This window comes from Cyprinus carpio, chromosome A15, assembly GCF_018340385.1.
Source record: "Cyprinus carpio isolate SPL01 chromosome A15, ASM1834038v1, whole genome shotgun sequence".
In the NCBI taxonomy this organism is placed as follows: domain Eukaryota; kingdom Metazoa; phylum Chordata; class Actinopteri; order Cypriniformes; family Cyprinidae; genus Cyprinus; species Cyprinus carpio.
Genome location: NC_056586.1, coordinates 28,689,331 through 28,712,638, shown reverse-complemented (window position 1 = coordinate 28,712,638; position 23,308 = coordinate 28,689,331). Strand labels below are relative to the sequence as shown.

The following is a 23,308-nucleotide window of genomic DNA, read 5'->3' as shown; positions in this document are numbered from 1 at the left end:
GCAAGGGGGGGTCAGCTGGGGCTTGAGCTGCTATGTGTGCCAGATAAAACACAGATAGCTGTTTATGACCTCAGAGTTACACCAGCATAGCCATAGACACTTTTCAGGTTCATTGTGTATTATGACTTCAGTGAGGCTTACAGAATTGCAGTGTTTTTTCAAGCCGGTACCATATGATTTTTGATTTAGATAAGCAACGATTATAAAGGACAGAAAAAATTGCAGTTTGCAGTGATAAAATTGAATTGTAATGAGCTTTAATGCAGTGTGAATCAAAATTGAGGTTTGAACTCTTGCTCTTCTCTCTCGTTTATTCTCTGGCAGGCATGTTTGACCGCAGCGTCACCCTGCTGGAGGTGTGTGGCAGCTGGCCTGAGAGTTTCGGACTGCGTCACATGTCCTCTGTGGAAGCCACAGAAGAGGGCCTGAAGGAGAGGCTGGCAGACGCAATGTCAGAGTCGCCCAGCAGAGATATTGTGGGCTCTGGGACAGGTGAGCGCAAACCCTCTCACTAATGCACAACATATAGGCAGTGGATGTCAGATAACATACCATTAAAAAACACAGTTAACATCACAGATTTAAAAAGAATGGTTCTCACAAAAATCATTTATTCACCCTTTTGTTTTTCCAAATTTGTATGACTTTCTCTCTGCTCTGAAACAAAAAAAGTAATGTATCAAGTGTTTTGGTTCATATAATGAAAGCCATTGGGGCCCAGAACAGCATTAGACCCCACTGAATTTCATTGTATTTACAAATTTATTTTATGTGATGTTCAAAAGGAATTTGAATATGTAATGATTACTTTGTACAAGAAGATAAAAAGGTATAAAATTGTCCCAGCGGTTTAGGTGCTAATATGTATTTTTACAAAGTACTAATATGTGTACCATTTAGGAATAAATGAGGTACAAAGATGTACCTTTTAGCTTTTGTACCTTAGGGTACCGCCCAAGTGACAGCTTCGTACCTTCTGAGAGTTTATAGGAAAAAAACACAGATAATATTATTATTATTATTTTAGTTGTTGTTAAAGACCTGCCATCAGAACTTCAGCCAAGTTAGTTCTTCTCATTAGTAGCCCGTTAAGCTCAAAAGCAAACTAACTCCCTCAGAAGTTAATATGGTAAACCCTATTTTGTTCGATTTGCTCTTACTAATTCCTCCAGTGACTAGGGGAATCATTTATGTCTCCTCAATCCTGTTCGAATTATGCAGAGATAAGAATATGTCCTGGCATATTTACGTGATTTCTCGTACAGATCTTGGAAAAGACACATATCCGAGGTTTTACAATAACAAATTAAGCCATTCGCATTGAGGGAGAGACCAAGCGAAATGAGGGGGGAAATTGCCACTCTTGACAATCCAAATGTTTAACTCATTTAGGAAGCTGCTGCTCTCCGACCCTCCCCCTCTTGTCTGAACAAGACTTTCTTTGATATCTGGGGAAGATGGAGGTTGGATCCTGGACGCTGCTGCTTGGAGCAGCGAGGTCACAAGGCCCTAATGCATTTAGCATCGACTGGCTCTCTCTCGTAGCGCGTCTATTAGGCACTAATTTGATTTGTACCTATTCATTTGCAGTCCCTGCAGCAGCACTGAGTTGGCCCTCTCCATAATTGGTTCTGTCTCTATTTTTGCATCATTAGATTAACCCCGACTCCCGGACACTTGTAGTCTGCGCTTGTCCGTCCATTTATACAGCCTAATGTAACACAAAATTCATTACTGATCACATTACTCTCAACTTTTGGCCCCACAGGCTGGTGGATGAACGTAATGTTAAGCATCTCCTGAAGCAGGAAACCAAGAGTACGGATGAAAAATGGATTGTGGCGAGAGGCTCTAAATAAGCAGCACGGTGGCTGGGGACAGGGTGCTGGAGCCTCTGATGAGTGCTAGTCATCCGTTATGTCAGTCTGTGTCTTTTTCACCCAGACGTGCGGCTGCAGTTAAGAATCAGTGCCAGACCTTAAGAGTTCAAGCCATTCCCATTTAGGTCTTTGTTGAAGGTACTGACTAATGTGGCAGTAAGTGCTGAGAGTAACGGCCGAATATTGGTAATTACCCTATAGTCATCCAAAGTACCCTCTTCATTTGTTGTCATGGGTCGTGTCTGGGTTCTGTCTAGACGGTTTCTGTTATTCTGTGAACCCTATTGTTGGTGGAACCCATGATTTGAGATTTTAAGATTAAAATTTTCATCAAGGATTTAATTCATCATAGCTAATTAAAATATTTTTTTTAACAAAAATACAAATCTTACTGACTCCAAACCCTTGAACAGGAATGTGTATATATACAGATAATACTGTGTGAATTAGGTAAATAATCTTTTATTTATTTTCTCAGAATAACACTTTTGGTCTCTAAACTCCATGGGCCCCTATACTGCCCCTCTATTATCTTTTTCAGTGTGTAAGTGCCATAACTTTTAATTCTTAGGCTTTTCACAGATCGAGGTTTGCCATCTAGATGTGACTTTATGGCTGGTGTGGGATTTATCTAATCAGTTGTAAAGCAGCATGGGATTGTGTCCTTGAGCTGTGGGTGAGCCAGAATACCTGACCAGATTTCTTTGTAGTTGTGGGACGCTCTGTTTAATAAGGCAGGTTCAGCCAGGAGCCTCTTTGAAGGGTCGAAAGCAGATGGTTCGACACTTAGCATCTGCTCACGCACAGGCGCTTTTTCAGAAGAGGATTGTAGTGTCAGGGGACATCGCAGACTCTTCTTCTACTTTATCAGTCGCTAACTACTTCTCCATGTTTCATTCCATCTATCTCCTTCCTCCAGTCCTCAGATTTTGCATTCTTGCGTAGTTTAACATCAGTGAAATTGGAAAATTGACAACTGGGAATTTCTTCTCATGCAGGCGATTGGGTGAGCGAACGCAAGACTCGCAGTTTACCGTCATGCAAGGAATGTAAGAGAAAACTCTTGAAATGCAGTCATCTTAAAATTAGATTTTGCCAGCGGCATAATGTTGCAAATTGGATTTTTGTCATTGGCGCTAACCTAATGTAAATTCCATTTAAGCAGTGGGAAGAGGACAGGACTCGAACCTGTCAAGCGTGGTGTCACAGTGTTTACTGAGGTTACACACAGGGATTATGTCTCTGTCATTCTTCATTACTCCAGCTGCCCCAAAAAACACATACTGTATATCTATTTCCCCCGTTAAGCCCACAGTACTGAGAGCACACTCTCAATTCCCCGTCCCTTCAGCCTCACAGAGCTCTAAGAAAGTAGTAGTGATTTAGACATGATAATGCTTATACACTGTCTGCCTTTAAACAAAATGCTTCAGTGAGAATATTTTTCTCACATTTTGATTTAAGTGAGTCAGTTAAATTGGTTCACATTTTAAATAATTTGGTTATTTAAAAAAATCAGATAATGTGTCACCCTACTAAAAATTCCCAACGTTTTCTAGTAGTGATGTATTCATAACCAGTAACAATTGATATAGCAATGCCAAAATGTTGTTTATGTTTCTTCGTTGATATAGAGAATTGAATGCATGCTTGTATGTTTTGAGTAGTTCATTAGCACAGCACTGTGATTATGGAAATGTTTTACAGTAATTGTGTATGGTGGTGTGGAAGCTGAAAGGACTCTCCTTTGTTGTCTACTGAACCAAATATATGTGTTCTTTTAAAATTATTAAGGCCGATAGGTTTTTGTGCACTTGAAGGAGAGCCCACACTGTTGGAGCCGGACATGCCACAATAGCTTCATTGTATAGAGGATGTTAGCCACAGCTCTCAAGCTCTCTCTTTCTTTCTCCCTCTTCATCCTTGAGTATTCAGTTCGACCCTTGGGGCAGAGCTTTACTGTGACAGCAACACACGTACACACACTGTCTAAAACATATATATATATATGTCAGTGTTTTTAGCTAAGTTCACACGCACACACACATATATATATTTATATATATATATATATACACACACACACATATTTATATATATATATATATATATATATATATATATGTCAGTGTTTTTAGCTAAGTTTCAGAAATATTTAATAGTGTTGCTAACTGCTTATTCAGCTTGACTGCAGTTGAACTACTTTCATTTATGAATATCTAGTTGCTTGTTAAACTACAGTTTCGAAGTAGCTTCCCAACACTGAAGCTTTGTTACTGAAACATTCATATGACTGGCAGTCATGCATGGAAGCTGGTAAAAGAAAGAACACATGTACGTGAGCATAGTTTTCCCAACATAAATGGACACCACTGAGCTGATTGAACTGTGACCGGCTGAACTTGTGATGATTAGAGCTTTTGTCACGAAACTAGGAACAATGCACTTACATCCGCCAGTAACACTCGTCTGTACATACTTCTCCAATGGCTAGACACTCCAGGGCGCCAAAAATCTGTCTTCCTCTCGATTGGCTGTTAGCAGTCATGAAAGAAGCAGGATGTTTGTTTTCCAGCCTCTCCAAAGCCATCAAAACATTCATCACTCCATATTTTATACTTTACAAAATAGTGAGGTTCTGTTTGAACCATAAAATTTTTAGTTACTTTTTAAACCTTTGTTTTTTTTTTTTAGTTTTTATTTTTTTTTTTTATGTGTTAATTGTCTGACCATGGATTTGTTACTAGTAGGCTCTCACGGAATCTGCGTGCAGAACTCCACAGAAAGTTACTCCGTTTTCCACAGAATTAGAATGACGTCATTCTGAAAGTTCTACAAGTCCCTAAGTGCTTGTGTTTGTTTATTTAATAATTTGATGATGCATTCAGCTATTAATAACAATGTTATATTCTCAGCTTAAACATTTGACTATGTTTTCATTTATTTTATAGAAATCATCTGATTTTCCACCCCAAATCAGTGCAGAAATGTGAACGTCTCGCTGCTGACTGACAGAGCTGATAGTTTGAACTTTGCAAACTTTGTGTCTTTGCTAATGCTTACACAGACTGAGCCTCACCATCTACTATTTGTTTCATGTATGCTAACAAAAATGTGAGGTTTGATTGAGAATTAGGCATGAAAATGAATCAAACAGGCCTTGAGTTGGTAATGTGCAGCAGGTAATTATTCCAGGTATTACTGGCATAGCAGCTTATCCCAGCATACAATAGGGTAGATCCTGTTCTGGGCGTATTGAAAAGTCTCCATTGTTTGCTTACCTGGTTAATGACAGTAATATTCCCTGTTTGAATTGGAATAACTCATAAGTATTCTTTCACCAAATCGCAAGCTATTATCAGAAAGAGCGTTACATGTCATGTCACGGCTCATTTTAATGTGGTGCGATAGCCATCACTAAAGCAACAAGACACAGCTGAAAGCACAGCAGCCCAGTCACTCACCATGCAAAGGACTTAGCTTGTGCTAATCAGTCATCCACCACCTGTACGCAGCACACAGACGATAGATTCCATAAACAAACCCAGCTCTAATCTGGGTCTGCTCAATCTCCTGCCAAACCCAAGTTCCTCAGTGGAAGTGTGCTGGACCATTAAGTTGTGCTGCAAGTCTGTAGCATTGGTAAACATTTTTAGCTGCCCTGTAATGCCTGGTCCATGTGAGTTTGGTATGTGTAAATACATACATATGTCATTTGTAAATCTCCCTTGTCTTTAAACTGCCCCTCTGTAAACTGCATCTCTTCCAGCACACAGTGACCCTGCGTTTGTGGGCAAGAAGACAGGTGTGATCACAGGAATATTAGGTCCATTTCTGCATGCTGTGTTGATCTGACCTCTGTGTAGCTGTTGCTTGATGATAGGGCCTGCAGCTCTCAGTGAGTTTACAGTGCCATAGACCCTGATGTTGAGCTCAGCTGTAGCTAACATCATTACTTACATTGTCTGAAACCAGGAACACAAAAACAACTGTCTGTGGTTCTTCATACTGTGAGAGCATGTGTTGGACAAAGACAGGAGAAAGTGAGGTGGTATTAGTGCATGGATAGATAGTGTAGTGAGATGGCCGGGAGGGGAATGAAGTGTAAAAACAGGAACACAATTATTGTTTCCTCCCCTCAGCACTCACCCATTCATCCCATGATCAGTCTCTTCAGTGTGAGAGTAATGTGCAGCGACAGGGTGAGACGATGAAGAAGAATTCCTGCATTCAGAGCCTCTCTTGCTCTGTGTCTCCATCAGTGACACATCGGGCCTGGATATCATTTTAGCATTTATTTCCTGCTTTTTGTTTCCTTGTTGTTCTTCTAGCCTACAAACTAGTTGCTAAAACAGTAAAGAAAAGGACGGAAGCTGGGATTTAGGGTAGAAACCGAAGCTTGAAGTAAATGGGATTTTTGAGACTGCACTAAACAGCTCGCTCAAGGGAGCGACAGTCAGAAAGTAGCGGCTCAGAGAGAAAGAAAGGGAGACAGCTGAGGGGGTGGAAGGAGCACTTTTAAAAGATGTTCCAGGATGTCTAGACATGGTGTTGGTGAAACATGACGATGTGTCAGGCATTTGAGAACGCTGCAAATGGAAGCAAGAGGCAGGTGTCAGTGAGACATGCTACGTGTCAAGCCGGCTCAGAGCTGTGATTCCACAACTGATTCGGACTCTTAGGGCATTTACTGTGTTTAGCCTCTCAAGAGTATAAAGAAGAGTTCATTATTCAATACCACACTTACCTTGCTCTTTCCTACTTCTCCAAACTCTTCCTCCCTTTCCTTTTACATTTACACGTGTGCTGTATATATATCAGTAAAAGAGGTTGCATGAATTAGTGATAGAGGACATAATGGAGGGTTTCTTGAAAGCACAGCTGAGAGGCGTTACAGTGCTAACGGTCCACACCGATATGAGATCACTGGCCTGACTGCGGCACTTTCCAGGAAAGTGAAAAGAGGAGAGAGGACTTGAAGCAAGCAACTGTCGCTGCCTGCACCGCTGCCTCTCTTTCCGTTCTCTAATGGCCTCACACTTAGGAAAGCACTCACGCACGCCTTTCCCAGTGCTGTGAATAAACCTTTTCTCTCTTTCTTCCTCTAGAGGCATTCCAGCACTTTCAGGAATGTGTGCTCAAAAGAGGACAAGATCATTTAGTGCCATCATTTAATTGCTTAGTGATAATCTGTCAAATGCAATGCAAAATGGCAATAATGCAAAGTAGAAAACAGTTGTTTCATCATGTGTTTATGGCTGGTAAATGAAAGCTCAGTTTGAAAGTGCCGTTGTCCAGTTTGGTGTTGGATGTGCGAGCATGTGCTTCAGGGCGAGTGAGTGAGCAATGGTGCTTTTCAGTGAAAGACCAGCTGAGTGCAGGATTCCTCCTTGGGCTACAGGGATTTAATGAACCTCTCTCCATCAGAAAGACGTGTGTGTGTGTGTGTGTACTGTGTGTGTGTATATCTCAGGATGCTTGGCTCCGCGGCCGTCACATTGACCGTGCCCATCAATCAAAGAGACATAAAGCAATATGGACAGCAATTAAATCAACTAACTGAATCAAAACTCAAATTAAGCCACCAGCCTGAGTGGTTTGTAATTGTAAATGGCATGAGCCTTCCATCCCACTGGCTTAAATTTGAGACCTGCGCCTTGAGCAACTATTTAACCAATTACTCTGCTAGCAGTAATAGACCTTCTTAATGCTGGCAGAATCCGAGTGATTTTGTTTGACTTGGGTTTTTATTCAGAGGCTGTGGTCTAGTCATAGCCTGTGCGCTAAATACAAAATCAGTCATGTTTGTTATCCTAATGGATTTGGCCACGTTTAGTCCATTTAGCACATTTGGAAAGTTTGCTATCGTTGTATACTATTCAGAAACAGTTCAAATAAACCAGTTGAATTACAAAAGTCATTTGAGAGACATTAGTGGTGTTGCTAAGGCAAGCATCGCTATAAAGTGCAATGCTGCCCCCCACTCTGGAAGTATTTTTCTCATTAATTATTTCCATAGAGATTTATAATGTATAGTATAACATGTCATTTGTTTCTTTAATTAGAATTAGGAATGAGAATATAATAAATTATATTTATAATCCAGCAAGGATCCATTAATTGGATCAAAAATAAACACAATTATATTTTTACAAAATATTTTTATATTTCAAACAATTGCTGTTCTTAAAAAAAAAGAAAAGAAAAAGAAAAAGAAAGAAAATGTCAATGTTTCCACAAAAAAACATATTAAGCAGCACAGCTGATAATACTAAGAATGTTTATTGACCATTAAATCAGTATAGAATTATTTCTGAAGTATCTTGTCACATTGAATTCTGGTGAAATGGCTGCTGAAAATTTGGCTTTTTAAATATTTTTTATATTTGATTAAACAAAATGCATTGAATGGTGTATTCAAATTGAAAATCAGTGGAAAAAATATAATTGGGTTAATGTTCTTGATTACAAGTATGACATGATGAATGTAATACTTTAAAAGCTGCAAAATATTCAGATGTATACAGATAATTAAGTAGTCAACATGATTTGTAAACAGTTCATATAATACAGACTGATAGCTTTAATAGAAGTACATACTATTGATTAACAACCCTAGAGCTCACAGTAGATCTTTGTTTAATGATTTAAATTGTTTAACACCCTAACAATCACATTGCAAAGCGCTTAAATGGTCCAAACACTTTAGCAACTATATAGTGATGCCCTGGCAACCACCCAGAACACTTGAGCATTGTGGTGATGAGATTTGCACAAGCAAATGCTGTTTTCTCGGTTCATGTTTCCTCAAGCAAATGTAAAAATCTAGTTCATATTCTGCTTTTGTAGAATAGCACAAACCGCTGATGTATCAGATACGGCAGATGTTAGCATCATGTGTCAGAGGACAATGTTTCTTCTCACATTCCCTAGAAACATTTTCTCTTGCTCTTCCGACTCATTCATTACCTTCGTGTTATTTCAGTGAAAGAAAGAGAAGGAAAGTGTATGGAAGAAAATGAATTATTTAAGCCCGTAAGTATATGTGTGAAAAATCATTCACACTTCTGTAGTAATCTAACACTAGAGCCTCGTTGACTTCGGACGTTACATGCTGGAACATGAATATGCTTTCATTTTGACATGCACTCAACTCATTGTGCTCTAGTTAGAAACACGGCAGCAATGTGAGATCTAGAGTTTGTGCGTGGTCATCCTTGTAAGTGATTCATTTTTTAGGACTGTAAGTTTTATCATTCATAACTCAATATCTGTCTGCCGCAGTCTTACTCACTAGATTTCCTTCTAAAGAAAATGCTTGCTTGCTGGTTGCTAGGTAGTTGCTAGGGTGGTCGAAAGTAACGAAAAGCACTTTCCGTGAAATTATCATGAAGCGGTAGACTCTGTTTGGTCTGTCTTATGTTTGTACCCTTCAGGCTGTCTGCATGCAGAGAGATGATGTCTGATCTTGCGCACACATCACCACAGCCTCCACCAATAGCGCAGCTCTGTTTCTAATGAGTAAATGAGAAATGTGCCCTTGCTGGAGGATGGTATGTGCCAGGGCAGCAGAGGTTACAGTAGGTTTTCATTATATGTAATTGAAAGCACAGTGGAGGCCGGACACCTTTACCTACACCGCTCTTGAAGTTCATTCTGTAATGACCATGAAATATGGACTTTCACATGTGGGCGGGGCTTACTGAATGTAGTTTCCACTTTTCATCCTTTCTGAAAGGGTCTTGTCGGTTTGGAAGTGGACTTTGCTTCTAATCCAGAAGGGGGTCTCTCTATGTTTTTCTCTCCTTCACACACACACACACACACACACACACACAGGCACATTACTATTAATAGCCCAGACGGAATGAGTAAACTTGATACAGGATAAGGCCGTCACAATAATAGTGTCCCATACACACTCACAAGCCCCTCAGCTGGGGTGTTGCTAATGCCCACTTTTTAATAGGATGACTCCCTTAATGCCAGCTTTTCATTTAAGTGATAATCTCAGAGGGGCTGTGAAATAACTATCAACAGTGTGTGTGTGTGTGTGCGTGCGTGCGTGTCTATGCATGTAGTATTTTTGTTTAGGTCTGTTTCCACTTGTGCTCAATGAGGAATCCTAGAAATGCGGGAGTACAAACATATCCAGTATTAATTAAAATGTAAAAAAGTTTGGAAATAAATTGCCTATTAAGCCTAAGTATTTGGTGCTGTGATGAACAGCATTGCTAATACAAATATCTGAATGGCTGTTAAATCCTGTTCAGAAACGGAAAGTAGCGCAGCTGCTTTGTTTAGAGGGTTACCGTGGTAACGGCTGCATTTCTGCTGTTCCATCAGCGCAATCTGCTGTCAGAGAGTGAATGTGCATTTTCATCAGTGCATCTCCTTCACTTGTTCCATGCACTTCTCATCCATGTTGGGCTTGTTTACATGAAAGTGCGCATGCGTCTTTGATGCAGCATACGGCGGCGTTGTACATTTTAACCAGCTGATGGGAAAAGTAGGCTATTCTTAAAATGCATTCAAATCTGAATAATTTGTAATAAATATTTAATCACTGTATTTTGAAATGCCCGCAATAACAATATCATGCATGGTCACAATCGTGATATATCACATTACCGAATATAAGTCTATTATGCATTATTTGGTGAACTTTTGACAGCTCCAGAGATAATGTTAAAACTACAGATAGTACAGATAGTGGCAAAATTAAAAGTGCATTATGGGTGTTGAAGTTTTTGGTGAAAGCCTTTTTTTGTGTTTTCTCTAGTCACGAAGCATGAATTTCAAACTTTTTGTGTGTGTTTCTACTGCACATACAGCCAAGTTTTATTAAAAGCCCATCTTGTCAGGCAGAGACACATGACCTGGAGAGAAGAATGATGAGAGAGTGCTAATCAACTCCAGCTGCATCCATGCTACGATTAAAGTGCAAACAAGAAACTGAACTCTAAAAGAGTGTTTGTCAGAGTAAGTTACTCCCTCTGTCCCATTTACCCCCCTCTCTCCCTCATAATGAGGGCACAAATTGGGTCCACTCTCTCATTGGCATTTACACTGGCACAGTAATGATGAAGGGCCCTTTACGTGCTTTGATCCTGTTTGGTTTCCTTCTTATGATCAGTTGAGCTTTGCTCAAGCCTGCATGTTCTCTGTCACTCAGTCTAATGTGTAAGCATGCACTGGTTACCCACAGCAAACAGCGTTCTAGGATCTAGAAATGTCTGTGCCACGCTGGACTGGTGTTTACTGTTTGATAATGTTCTGCTGGAGCCTGCTTTCAGGGGGGCAGGCCCTCGCGGTGCAGCCGCAGGAGCCCCACAACAATCAGATGTGCCTGCAGTGATGCAGAGAGAGGGAATAGAAACAGAAAGAACTCCACAGTGTGTGTAATGTGCGTTTAGTCAAGCTAAGAGTTTTAGGAGGAGATTTTACTTCTTGCAATTCAGTTATTTGCAATGGAATTAGATGTTAAAAAGCTAATTGTAACTTTTTGCAGTTGTGAGTTTGTCTTGTGACTTTTCTTCTCAGAATTGCATTTATATCTTGTTTTTCTGACTTTAAATCTCACAGTTCTCAGAAATGCAAAAAAGTTAGAATTTGTGAGGTATACACTATATATAAAAAAATTTTAAATTAAGATCTATAAAAAAATACAAGGGCTAAAGACTGAATTTTGAGGGAAAAAAGTCTAATTCTCTAAAAGTCTTTATTATTATTATTTTTTTTTTTTTTTTTTTTTTAATTATCTGTCGGAAATAAGCTTCCATATTAATGTATGCATGAATGAAGCCACTGTTTGATTGCTTGTTTGTCTGTTTATTTACTACTGTTTTTTTATTATAATCTATAATGTGTAGACTAATGTAGACTAAATAAGACAAAATATTTTATCATTTGTTTTGCATCCATCAAATAAAGTCAAATAAATTCTAAATACTTTACAAATGAGTGATAATTCATATAATTATATCATTAAAAAATAATTGATTCGATTTTACTCTAAATACAATACAAATGAATAGTATAATATAATACTAATAATTATGTATAATAATCATATTATTGAAGTGTATACCTTACTGGATTTTACTATATATTAAATATTTTACAAATAAATGGTAGTTCATATAATTTTATAATTAAAGAATTTAATTTACTGGATTTTAATAATTTGCAAATGATATATTTTTATTTTTATAGATATAGATATACACACGATTTTTTGTGAAGATGTCCAGTGAAAATAAGTAAATTATGATGTAAAATTGCTTGTACCATGATAAAAGATTCTGATCACACTGTCCAGCCCTAGAGGCCAAGAGCACAGCTTCCAGCAGGAACGTACCCTTACATGCAGATTCACAAACAAACACAACAGCACATTTCTCTGGTCCAGGTGTGGGCCCTGACCATCTGTGTGTATGTGCTGTCTGCTGGGCACACGAGGAAAAGCAGAGTCACTGTCTCTTCCCTGGCAGGCACACTTCTTTTGCTTTGAGCCAGTAGAACAGGATTTACGAGCACCTGTCACAGGGGTATGTGCAGCAAAGCAAACAAACAGCTCCTCTCCTCCCCCACCAGCGCAAATCATCGGGGAATGTGGCCACCCAGTCCCTGCTATCGTTTTAGCACTGTACAGTGTGTGTGTTTGAGATGTTCTGTATACACACCAGATAATAACTGAAAAATTATGGACACCACCATTCTGCATCTGATGTATGTTTAAAACACTGCATATATCTCAGCGGTTATGAGTCCCTGCTGTCCGTGACTGTGTATACAATGGACAAAGTTTAACAACATGTAACATCCACAACATATACAATACAAATCATGCTGAGAATAACACTCTCCACAAGGTGCCAAAACACAATCTTTGGCCATTATGTGCACAAATATTTTATGGACATACTTAAAAAAAATCCATTTGACATATTTTTCATAGTTTTTGGCTATATTTTGCACTTTTTTCCCATTGGATCCTTCACTTTAGTCAAAATTTGCGAATGAAATCTTTTTTTTTTTACAAGAAAGCATAATACATGGTTTTATTTTTCCTAAAATTTATAGCATTGTGTCTCTACTTTTTATTAAGCAGATTGTGCAATGACTTTTAAGGAGCTTGACATTTCAACAGGAATTTTTCAGGTCACACAATTAACCAAACATCAACAACTTAATATTAAAAATGGAAACATTTTTGTGGTATATTTGTAATATGTAAGTCTTTTCTCAAGTCATAATGACAGTGTTAATGTTTTTTCAATATTCCATCTGATGATGAAACTAATGAAAAATACCCGGGTACCTTAGTGGCCCGTTGCTATGGTTACTACTTCAGGCAAAGACGATTTATGTTTGTGAGTATTTATTGACCGCATAGATTTTTTAATGTTTTAAAAAGAAGTCTCTTAATGATCCTGCCTAACATTGTTTAATGTTGTTATTTGCTTCATCTTTCTCTCTCTCTGTGTGTGTTGAATGCAGCAGAGCTGCAGAGGGAGGGAAGCATCGAGACGCTCAGCAATAGTTCTGGCTCCACCAGTGGCAGCATCCCCGAAACTTCGAGGGCTACCGGTCCCCTCTCCCCACCAATGAGAGCCAGCCCCTCAGCCTCTACCCCACCACATTCCCCTAAAACCAGTCGTCCCACCCACATCTCAGACCCAAGGAAACCTCTCTGTCGCCTTTGGACAATCTTGACAGCACAACCACAACACATCACCCACGAGAGGCCACACTCTTCACCCTGCATCCTGCTCTGCTATATCATTTCTCTCTTCTTTGAAATGTGGATTTTCCTTTAATCAAACTCGGCATGCAGGAAAACAATGTTTAATCAGGCCCGGCGTTAACATCCTTTGTCATTCACTTCCCTTGTAGATTAATGTTAATGTTGCCTCCACCTGAGAGAGAGAGAGAGAGAGAGAGAGAGCAACTTCCAGTGCGTATCTTTATTAAACGCATGTGCGTGAGTGAGAGTGTGTGTTCCTGATTACTTCTCAGTAGTTGAGTTTAGGTTTGAGCTTATGAAGCACTATGCTGATTTCTTTCCGATCAACACATCATTAGACAAATAGTGTTTGATATATTTTAGTAAACATGTACTGTAACATTTGAATTGATTTGTCTTTTATAGGTAATCAAACATGGTTATGTTTACCATTTAATCTTGTGTTACATAGTGTTCATTATTCCACACTTTTTTTTTCCTGTATATTTGATTAAAAAAAAAAAAGGTTTAACAAGAGTCAGTTTTTTTGGATTCAATTTTATTTGCTTTACAAACTAAATAGTTTCAAATTATTTAAATTACTTTCATTTTATGGGTCAATGAAATGTATTGATTCTTTCAAAAGGAATTTGTGTGCTTTATAGAATGTGTGCGAGGCTGATATTTAGCAGTGGTGCTCTCAAGAATCCACAGCAAATTTCATTCAGCTCAGGTTAGACACTACCCAAATGTTAAAAAAGTAGTTCCATCATCATTATCATTATTATCATCAATATATCATTTTGTTTTAGCTTATTTAACTATTTAAAATGGCTTTGTTTGAAGAATGTCTTTTAACTCACTTGACTGGATGTAACGTTTAACATACACTCACAACACACAGTTATTGATAAATACCAATTAAACAAGAAATGTGAATACATGGTCCTAATCATCAGCTTGTCATTCTGAATGCAGTGCTCATGCTTTGGATGAACTGTATTATTTGTAATAATATTTGCGCAATGTGATCTAGAAATAGGAATTAATGCAAGTGAATTTAACGAGTCTTCTATACATTTTTGTGTTTGCTTAATACAGCATATCCATTCTGACCTCCTTAGTTTGTTTTCCCTTGTTAACTTACCTTGCTTTCTCCTGAATATATTTGTTATACAAAAAATAAAAAAAAACATTACATGAATAAATGCATTTAAATGACAAGATAAAAATCTGGGCTGAGGCTATTCAAATCTCAATCACTGCCTTTGTTTAGGAAACTGTTTTTTATCATCATGAATCTTCCACAGGCTTCAGGAGTGGCTGAGATTTATTCCATCACTGCTTTAATTGCATGTGTGTAAGCTTTGTTTCATGATATTGTAATGAAAGGTTTATTTGCAGTTCTATAAAGCAGCTAAATTTTCCGGCACAAGCTGTCTGTTGTAAAACTTATTTAGGAATTTATCAACACTATAAATGTGCTCTTACAATATTGAACTTGTGAAATTATTTTAAACCTGTTTGGGAATTATATCTGCAAGAAAACAATATAATGTGTATATAAAGTGTCAATTTATTATGCAACTTGACCCGATGCAGTACACAGACAAAATCACACAAAAAAGAAATTATCATAGTGATTTTTATTGTGTAGAGTCAGACAAGCAGTAATGTGGTTGCATGCAAAGAAGCAAAAGGTAATATTTTTCACTCTTCCATCCTCACCAGCAACACTTCCACCTTACACACACACACAATCACCCTTATACAGTAATGCTGCACACAGTGTCTCAAAGGCGACGTGAAGCAGTCATCTAGTTGGTGTGGAGGACAGTGGCAGAGCTCACACTCTCCATCTGGGAAGGTCAGCCCTCGTTTCTCTCCGTCTCCTTCCAGATCACCAGTGCCACTTTATCACTGGAGCGACATCCTATAAATACCAACAGAAGATAGTAGGCATTTCAGTGAGTGTCAGAGGTTTCCTCCTTTCTGCGGGGTTAGAAGGCTGCTGTGCAAATTTGTACATTTAGTTAAAGAAGCATTAATCTATAAAACAGTCTGCCACTTAGTCAATGTGGCACTGATACACAGTCTACCATGAGTCAATCTGTCAAGGCTTGTTGGCAATACATTTAAGATTTTGTGGCTATTTGCTCCAAAACACTCCTTGAATCCTCCACACTCCATGTATCCCAATGGGAACGGGCTCCATTCAGTAACAGGCTGCTTTCTGGCATGACTGCTGGTCTCTCCCCTCTTCAGAGGTCATGCATCCCTTAACTACGAACTGAACTAATGGCAGCTCCTCTTGAACCATAAACAGAAAACATAAGATTAATGTCTTTAAAAGGGGAAAAAATTGTGAACGAGAATCTCAACCACCTTAGAATAAAGTATATTTTACTGTTTTCTTGTAGGTATTTTTCTTAACACTATAACCAAAAATCCAGTAACTTGTTTTTCATTTTATATCTGCATGATGTCGTTTGGCCCCATACAGCCCTGTTTTCTGGATGTGGAAATACAAGCTTGTAAATTTGTACTAGCTTTGCTGAATTTATTTGCATAATGCATTGTTTAAATACAAATAAAAAAGACATTAACCTTGTTAAAAATTTAAGAATATTAATATACATCATTCAGGTCTCATCATTCAACCTATTTTGTTAGGTTTTTCAGTTTTTTGCACTAAACATTTGTTTATTGAATGATTGGATTGATTTATGTTATCTTCAACACCTTGTAGTGTCATGAACTCAAACACAAAGCTTGTAATAGGTAAAACTGTCAACCCTGTTATCTTTTTTGCAAAGGCTATATCTATATCCCAACATGTTGTTATTATTATTTACATTGCACAGTCACATTCATTATATTTTAAAGAATTCTTTGTCTTATAAAAATGTTTAAGAAAGTCACTTCACAAATGCTTTTGTGAAAAGGAATAAAAGCGTCATTTCCTGTATAATAACCAAATTATTCGAAGGAGCTAACGTGTTCTCCACACAATTTAATTGCTGTATGCTACATAGGCCTGCTTACGACGTACATATTTACATACAAAAAAACAACAAAAAAACAACAACAAGTTTACAGGGGCTGGGTGGTTGGAGGGTGACTGTTGCCTTCCAGTAAACTCTAGATAGTCGCTTCGTGTTGTAATATGTTACTTGTCAATCAGACGAGGCGCGTGACAGCTGTTTGAGAGACAGTAAACTGAATAATATCTGACAGCTCCTGGAGGATTAAAGGGGTCCGTGTTGACATTAATGTGTGACACACACTATTTTTCAATTAGCTGCTGAATGGCTTCGATTAGATCACCTTATCTTCAGGATCCCCACACCTGGACGCGCATCTCATCAGCGTCCTGATCGAAACGATAGGCGTCTGTTTGCTGCTAACAGATACAGTGAGAACAATCTTCCTTTATCTTGAAGTCATTCTCACTGAATAGCGCCGGATTGATTGTGAAAGAGTGGTTGTTTTATATTATTGATGTTACTACGCAGAGTTTCCCCCCTCATCCCTTATTTCTTATCATATTACAATGACAAGTAGCCTAATCTTTACTATATGAGTCTGTGGAAAAACATTATTTAGTATAAAAGGTATATGCTATTTAACGACATTAATTATAAAGTCGGAAACACACATTGGGTACATGCAAATCGTATATAATATAGAAAATATGTTTATTTAATCACACTGCACAATATAGGCTACATTTTGGAGGTGATAAAATTATTTAAATAGATTAGTATTTTACAATTGTTCGTTGGAGAGCAAAAGTCAGCTACTTGTTTATAGTGAGTTAATATAATCTCAGTAAAGTAAAATAATGACCTAGATGTGGGCAGAGTAGTACAATCTATAGCACTACTGCTGTTTTAAAACAACAGGATAACTGCTACAAAAGGAAGTGAATAGAATAAAAAAAAAGATATTTAACAAATGACACGTCTAATTTTATCTCCTTCCGCTGTTATTATTAAAAAACATAATTAAAGCTCTAAGTGGAACTGTATATTACTCAAAATAAAAATTCAGCACAATACAACACAAAAAGCTCAGTTGCTCAATTGTTGTTACATGTTAAATGAATGGGAAAAAAAGATGTTTTAACATGATGGAAAACGTTTAGTGATTAACCTGGTTAGTGTATCATTACATTAGATCTACAATTTTTATCAACAAATAACTTTAAAATTTACAAAAGGGTAAAGCACTTGTTGCATTTAAACGGAGCATGATGCTTCATCGCTGAAGTGGAAATGATCAGCATCACACAACAGGGGATCAAGAAAGTCCTCTCTCTGTGTGTGTGTGTGTGTGTGTGTGTGTGTGTGTGTATGTGTGTGTGTGTGTATGTGTGTGTGTGTGAGTGTGTGTGTGTGTCATCATAAAGGAAACAAATTAATCACTGGTTTAATTACTAATACAGTGTGATATTACATGTGTAACCTTGCGGTTCACACATCTACATGTCAGTTTCATGGCTAATGTTAAATGTGTTGCTTCTTTAGAAAATACCATCTAAAAAAAGAAGAACGTTACACAATCTATGGCTGTATCAACAGGTTATTGCTAAAGCATAAAACAGAGCCTGTTATTATTTTCAGTTGTTACGGATGTTTGCGAAACACACTTATCAATGAGTAACGGCCTTCTTAACATTATTTAATAGGCTATAAAATAACCGAGCTGGGCGTTCAATGAGTTAAACTCATGCTTGTAAAAAAGAAAACAAAAAAATAATTGAGAGAAAAAAGAAACGGGGTTTCCATACTAGACCACATTTTATTGTTTGCATTTGTCCCTGATGATGGCACTATACACTGCACTGAACGGCCCGCAGGACCAGGTAAAATAACTCCCTGAGGTTATTAGAGCGCCCCCCACTGTTACCTGAAAAAGGTTGTAGCTTCTAACAACCATCAGCCGTGCTTCGCCCAAATCAGCTCGAACGTCTTTTAAAAACAGATTTAGTCATTATGAGTTGATTCTGAAAGCTCAGAATTATTAAAGCGATATGGCGAATATACTGAAAGATTTGCTGATAATATTTAATATGATGATTGCATGAATGATTTACCATTTACATCAAGAAAACTAAAAACATAAAACATATCTTGATTGTTTTGCAGCGATTTGTTGGTTGATCACTGAAGCCGGTGCTTATTTACTAACTCGAATCTTATTTTTTCCCTAAATGCCTAAAACCAAAAACCTGTCTATCAACAAACTATATTTCTTTATCAATATTATTAAATTACTAAAATAAGTAGAACGCCTTATAAAGATAACACGCCGAGACTTGCGTTCAAACAAAGGTTATCTGCCTATATAAATTGTAGCAATATTTTTTGCAGTAGTAGACCTAATAATTGTGAATTCGACTGTTTCAAAAAGTTAAAACTTAATTAAGATCCGTAACATCTCCAGTTTGAGGTTGGTTTTGGGCCAAGTTTTGTGGTGAAAACATTCTCACATTTAGTAGGTTAAAAAACTTAAAACCCACTTCTAAAGTGGTTCTCATTAATAGAAATCATGTTTTGTGTTGTAAATCTATTGAAATCAACAGGTTTGTGTGAGGATTAGGGTGGGTTTAGCAATAGCATCAGTTCGGAATAAACACTATAGCCTAGTGAAAGCAACATGCTACGTGTTTTATAGTTTCAAGGAATGGGCTTTTAGATTTGTGGAGTATAGGCTACTATTGCCAATATACTTCTGGGCAGACGGAGAGTGTGAGAGAAGAAGCAGAGCACCAGAGCTGTCTATAAAATTGTTGTCTCGCATCCATCAGGTACAGCATGTCCAGAGGAGGTTCGGATACAAAATGGGCTATGCGAAGAGCAACCTGTAAGATTTGGCAAAGTAAGTACGAGCAGATCAAATACACTGTCCTAATGAAAAAGAGGAGACTTGCGGAAATGTATACAGGGTGTGTGTGGATGGGTAGTAGGAATGGAGGAGAGAGCTGGGCGGAAAGGAGGAGGAGAGAGGGGGCTGCTAGCTGGTGGAGGCGCTGGGTAGCTATACATGTGACAAGGGGAAATATGAGGGACTTTGACAGGTCTTAAACGGTCTGGCGCCAAGGCTTCAGTCTACTGGCTAAATATAGCAGGAGAGATGATGCAGAGAGATGATGAAAAGATGAAAAGAAGGAGCAACAATGTAAAAGCAGAAAAAAAAGAGCGACGGTCATTTAATGATCAGCCCTAGAGGATCATCTGGTTTCATATATGTGAAAAGGTATTGCAAAGGTTTGCGTTATCTTTTTGGCAGGAACGTATTAATTTCCTTAGAACCTGGAAACACAATTAGACACATTGTCTTACAGCGGACACCGTCTCAAGGACACAAAAGCTGACAGAAGCAGATCATGCATAAAAGTTTGGCACCAGGCTATTTTTAACTAATGAAAATGTCCTCTGGTCGAAGCTGATGCACATAGACACTTCTCTTCATCTCCTGACAAACCTTTAACCATGTTTTTTTCTCTCATTACAATCATTCGGAATACAAGTGGTCATTGACTTTTGGACGCCTCGTTGTTTTGGCAGTAAACAGTGGCAGTGCTGTAAAACGTTTTCCAGCATGAACGCTTTTTAAATCATGTGTGATAAGAGCTCAGCGCATGATTGCATTCTTGTCGGTTTAGATGTGAACAGCAGGAAAAATAAACTCTGGCGTAATTGCAAAGACTTTGTTGATGTGATTACTTCCTTAAGTATATACATAGAAAACCATTCCCATTCCCATGTGTGGTTAATCTCTTCCCAATCCAGATCACTCTCTGTCGAAGTTTTAGCTCAGAGATCAAACAAAGACTATTGATTAGTCCTGTTTCAACAACTAGCTGCAGGTAACACTTCACATATAAAGAATTCTCATAAACAATCTTTAATATTTACATCAAATGCATTAGATAGGCCTGTTGAATAAAAGTGTAAATGGTACTTTCAGTGTCAGGAAAAAAAGTTCAATCACTAAACCAGGAAGTACATTCATAATAAATTGAAAGTTTCTCCTCTAGAATGTAATTTATGCTAATATATTATAGCCTTTTTCATTTGTCAAAATGACATTCGCATAATTAATTAGACTTTACTTAAAGTTAACACTTAATATTCCAAATGACTATGAAACTCAGCATAGGAGAGTTATGGGACTTATCTTACTCTCATCAGACAATTGTGATTAGGCTTTGTATTTAGCTTTAAATAATGAAGAATTTATATCAGGACTACACTACTTATTTTCTTGTTTGCCATTTCGCTATATTTTAAACATTCCTTCTCCTTCATAAAAAGCAGCAAAAACGTTCTAATTCAAAATCTACATGTATTTTGCTATATTTTCCTAACATAAATTCTGCACGTTTCGTTCGTAATATTATTGATTTATTTTCATTCTGTATTATGTTAATTTGGTATTATTTTCGCGACTTTTAAAAGAAAAATCGCGTCCTATTTAAATAATTAGCATACATGTCTTGTAAAGGCGAGCATATCCCATATTTTAGTGTCAGTTTCAATAAATCCGGCTTTAGCTCTGTGTCTCTTCACTCGTGGATTCGGCAACAAGTGTCTGTCTACTTGGTTTTCTTTTTTATTTTTACGGTGCGGATTAAGCTATATTCTTATGTTGTGAATGTGTTATTTAACTTCTCTATAGACATTAATGAATTTGCTAAACATGTTATCCGTGTTTATCTTTGATTAATATTTAATTTTCAATTCGAAAACGCGCAATAAAATCTTTTTATTTTTTTTTATTTTTTTAACAAAGATCGTTTAGCTGTTTTAATGACAGTATGACGTGGCGGCAATACGCAATGCTCTGTATTGAATCCTATGCTCTCTGAACCATTTTATGTCCAATTCAGTAAATATCACAAATCGTGTAACTTAACACAAAAAGCCTGTATTAAACGTCCTCCCTGCCGTTTTAAAGGATCAATTGCAAACGAATCAATCAACCTACACTGTGATTTTTACTTTCCTTTTCGGTATTTTATAAGCAATATTTAATCACTATATCAGCTCCTCTCTGGCACAGTAAGGGTTAAACATCCAGCCTGTCATCATGTTCTTCTGATTTGTATCGAAGTGTTAAAGTGACAACATTCCGCAACCGGTTGAATCCGTCCGCACAAAAACATAGATTGGACATTCCATTATTTTGGAAATATTGGAAGCATTCAGTGCGACATCTGATCAAAAAGCATACACTGAAATGCTTACTTACAAAGATCAAAAGTCATTTGGAGACAAAGAAGGCAAGCGCAAGCCAAAACTTTGGCGTAAATGCTAAAGGGATTGGAGTGCACTGTTAGAGGATTTTGGAGTAAATATGAACTGACATGAGACGGATCTTACTGCGGTACGTCAGCAGACTGGCGCCAAGCGGCTATCTAACAAACCCAATCCAAGTAAATCTAGAGTCCACGAGTGGATTTCTTAAAGGTATAGACTACACTTATGGCTCGACCCACTGTCGAAAGTAGATGGCGAACATTTATAGTGGCCTGGCACTTAAACCTAAATGCATTGAGATGTAGGCTGTTATTTTTCGAGCATATAGAGGAGCATATGCTTTTATCCGCTCACCTGTACATTAAGCGTTAGGATCAATAAAATACATGTAAATTCACGGATACAATACCTTTACATTCCCTAAACAGTTGTCTAATGTATATTGCGACATAGGCTAGGCTATATGGAGTATATTAAAAGTTAACAACCGCAGAAGCCTGTTAAGAGTTAACAGTTAAGAGTAATGCAGCACTCACCAAAATTATCTTTACATTGGTCTTTAGATTCCATCAACTCTCTTCCTCCTTTCTTCAGCATTGAGCGTGGCTGTGCGCTTTGAATGACCCGGGGCAGAATTTAAAGTGCCAATGTCCGATTTTTGGCTGCTGTTCCTCACATGAAGTCGGTCGGGACACGCGCAAGCAGCACGGAAATAGTTATTCACACAGTGAAACGTTGAATTCAATTCATACGCACAACAAGGTCCTTTGGATATGAGTGTGCAGTGCTACATTATGAACAAAATACTCGTACGCGTCATTTTGACATGAATAGCGAAAAGATAAACGTCATTTGGAGTGTTCCTGATATTTTTAGTGACTATATTGCGAATAGTTATCCTCAATTTATGTTTTAAAATGTGGAAAGCAATATAATATTTTGCGCTTATTATTCATAACAATTCGCACCTTTGTTAATTTACACGTGAATAATCTTAATTCCTAGTTTTCAGTGTATCGAAGAGTGAGTTTGTTCCTCGAACAAGGAGGGATCGTAATTATAAAGCGTAAGCCGACCGAGGTGCAGTCACCACCGGCTAAGCACTGAGGGCTGACCCGGTGCTTGGCGTGGAGACGGGGGGTGGGATTTCCCGATCTTTTCTGTCATTGGTTAATATTTTATTCTGTTGACATGTTTTCTTACTGCTAATGCTTCCGACACCTTCTTGTCCACCCCCTCTACTTGAGCCTGGCCGGAGCTGTCAAAACCACGCCTATGGAGGCCCACAATTGGTCCAGAAAGCGTAAAATCAGCAATCAAGGGGGCTTGGTTCATTAGTGCTGGATCAGAGCAGGAAGGACATGTGAGATAGTTACAGTTGTACAGTGGACAGAGCAAGATCTAACCATTTCAACTCCGTGTCGGCGTAGAAT

At 37.9% G+C, this 23,308-nt stretch overlaps 1 protein-coding gene and 1 long non-coding RNA gene across 3 annotated transcripts; one reads left to right on the top strand and one right to left on the bottom strand.

Annotated features, from left to right (window-relative positions):
- Positions 1-302: 302 nt before the first annotated feature.
- Positions 303-14,723, top strand: LOC122147762 (BCAS3 microtubule associated cell migration factor-like). 2 transcript variants are annotated; one of them, XM_042771655.1, is made up of 2 exons: positions 303-492; positions 13,386-14,723. In XM_042771655.1, exons 1-2 carry the CDS (start codon positions 327-329, stop codon positions 13,700-13,702), a joined length of 483 nt encoding a protein of 160 aa, XP_042627589.1. In that variant the 5' UTR covers positions 303-326; the 3' UTR covers positions 13,703-14,723. The 2 variants fall into 2 exon arrangements, with proteins under 2 accessions (XP_042627589.1, XP_042627588.1); XM_042771654.1 differs by having other exon boundaries at positions 13,383-14,723.
- Positions 14,724-15,166: 443 nt separating this feature from the next.
- Positions 15,167-23,212, bottom strand: LOC122147763. The gene is made up of 2 exons (XR_006161833.1): positions 22,412-23,212; positions 15,167-15,541 (listed from the first exon to the last, which is right to left on the bottom strand). It is a non-coding gene; the product is annotated as an uncharacterized LOC122147763 (long non-coding RNA).
- Between the last annotated feature and the right edge of the window lie 96 nt (positions 23,213-23,308).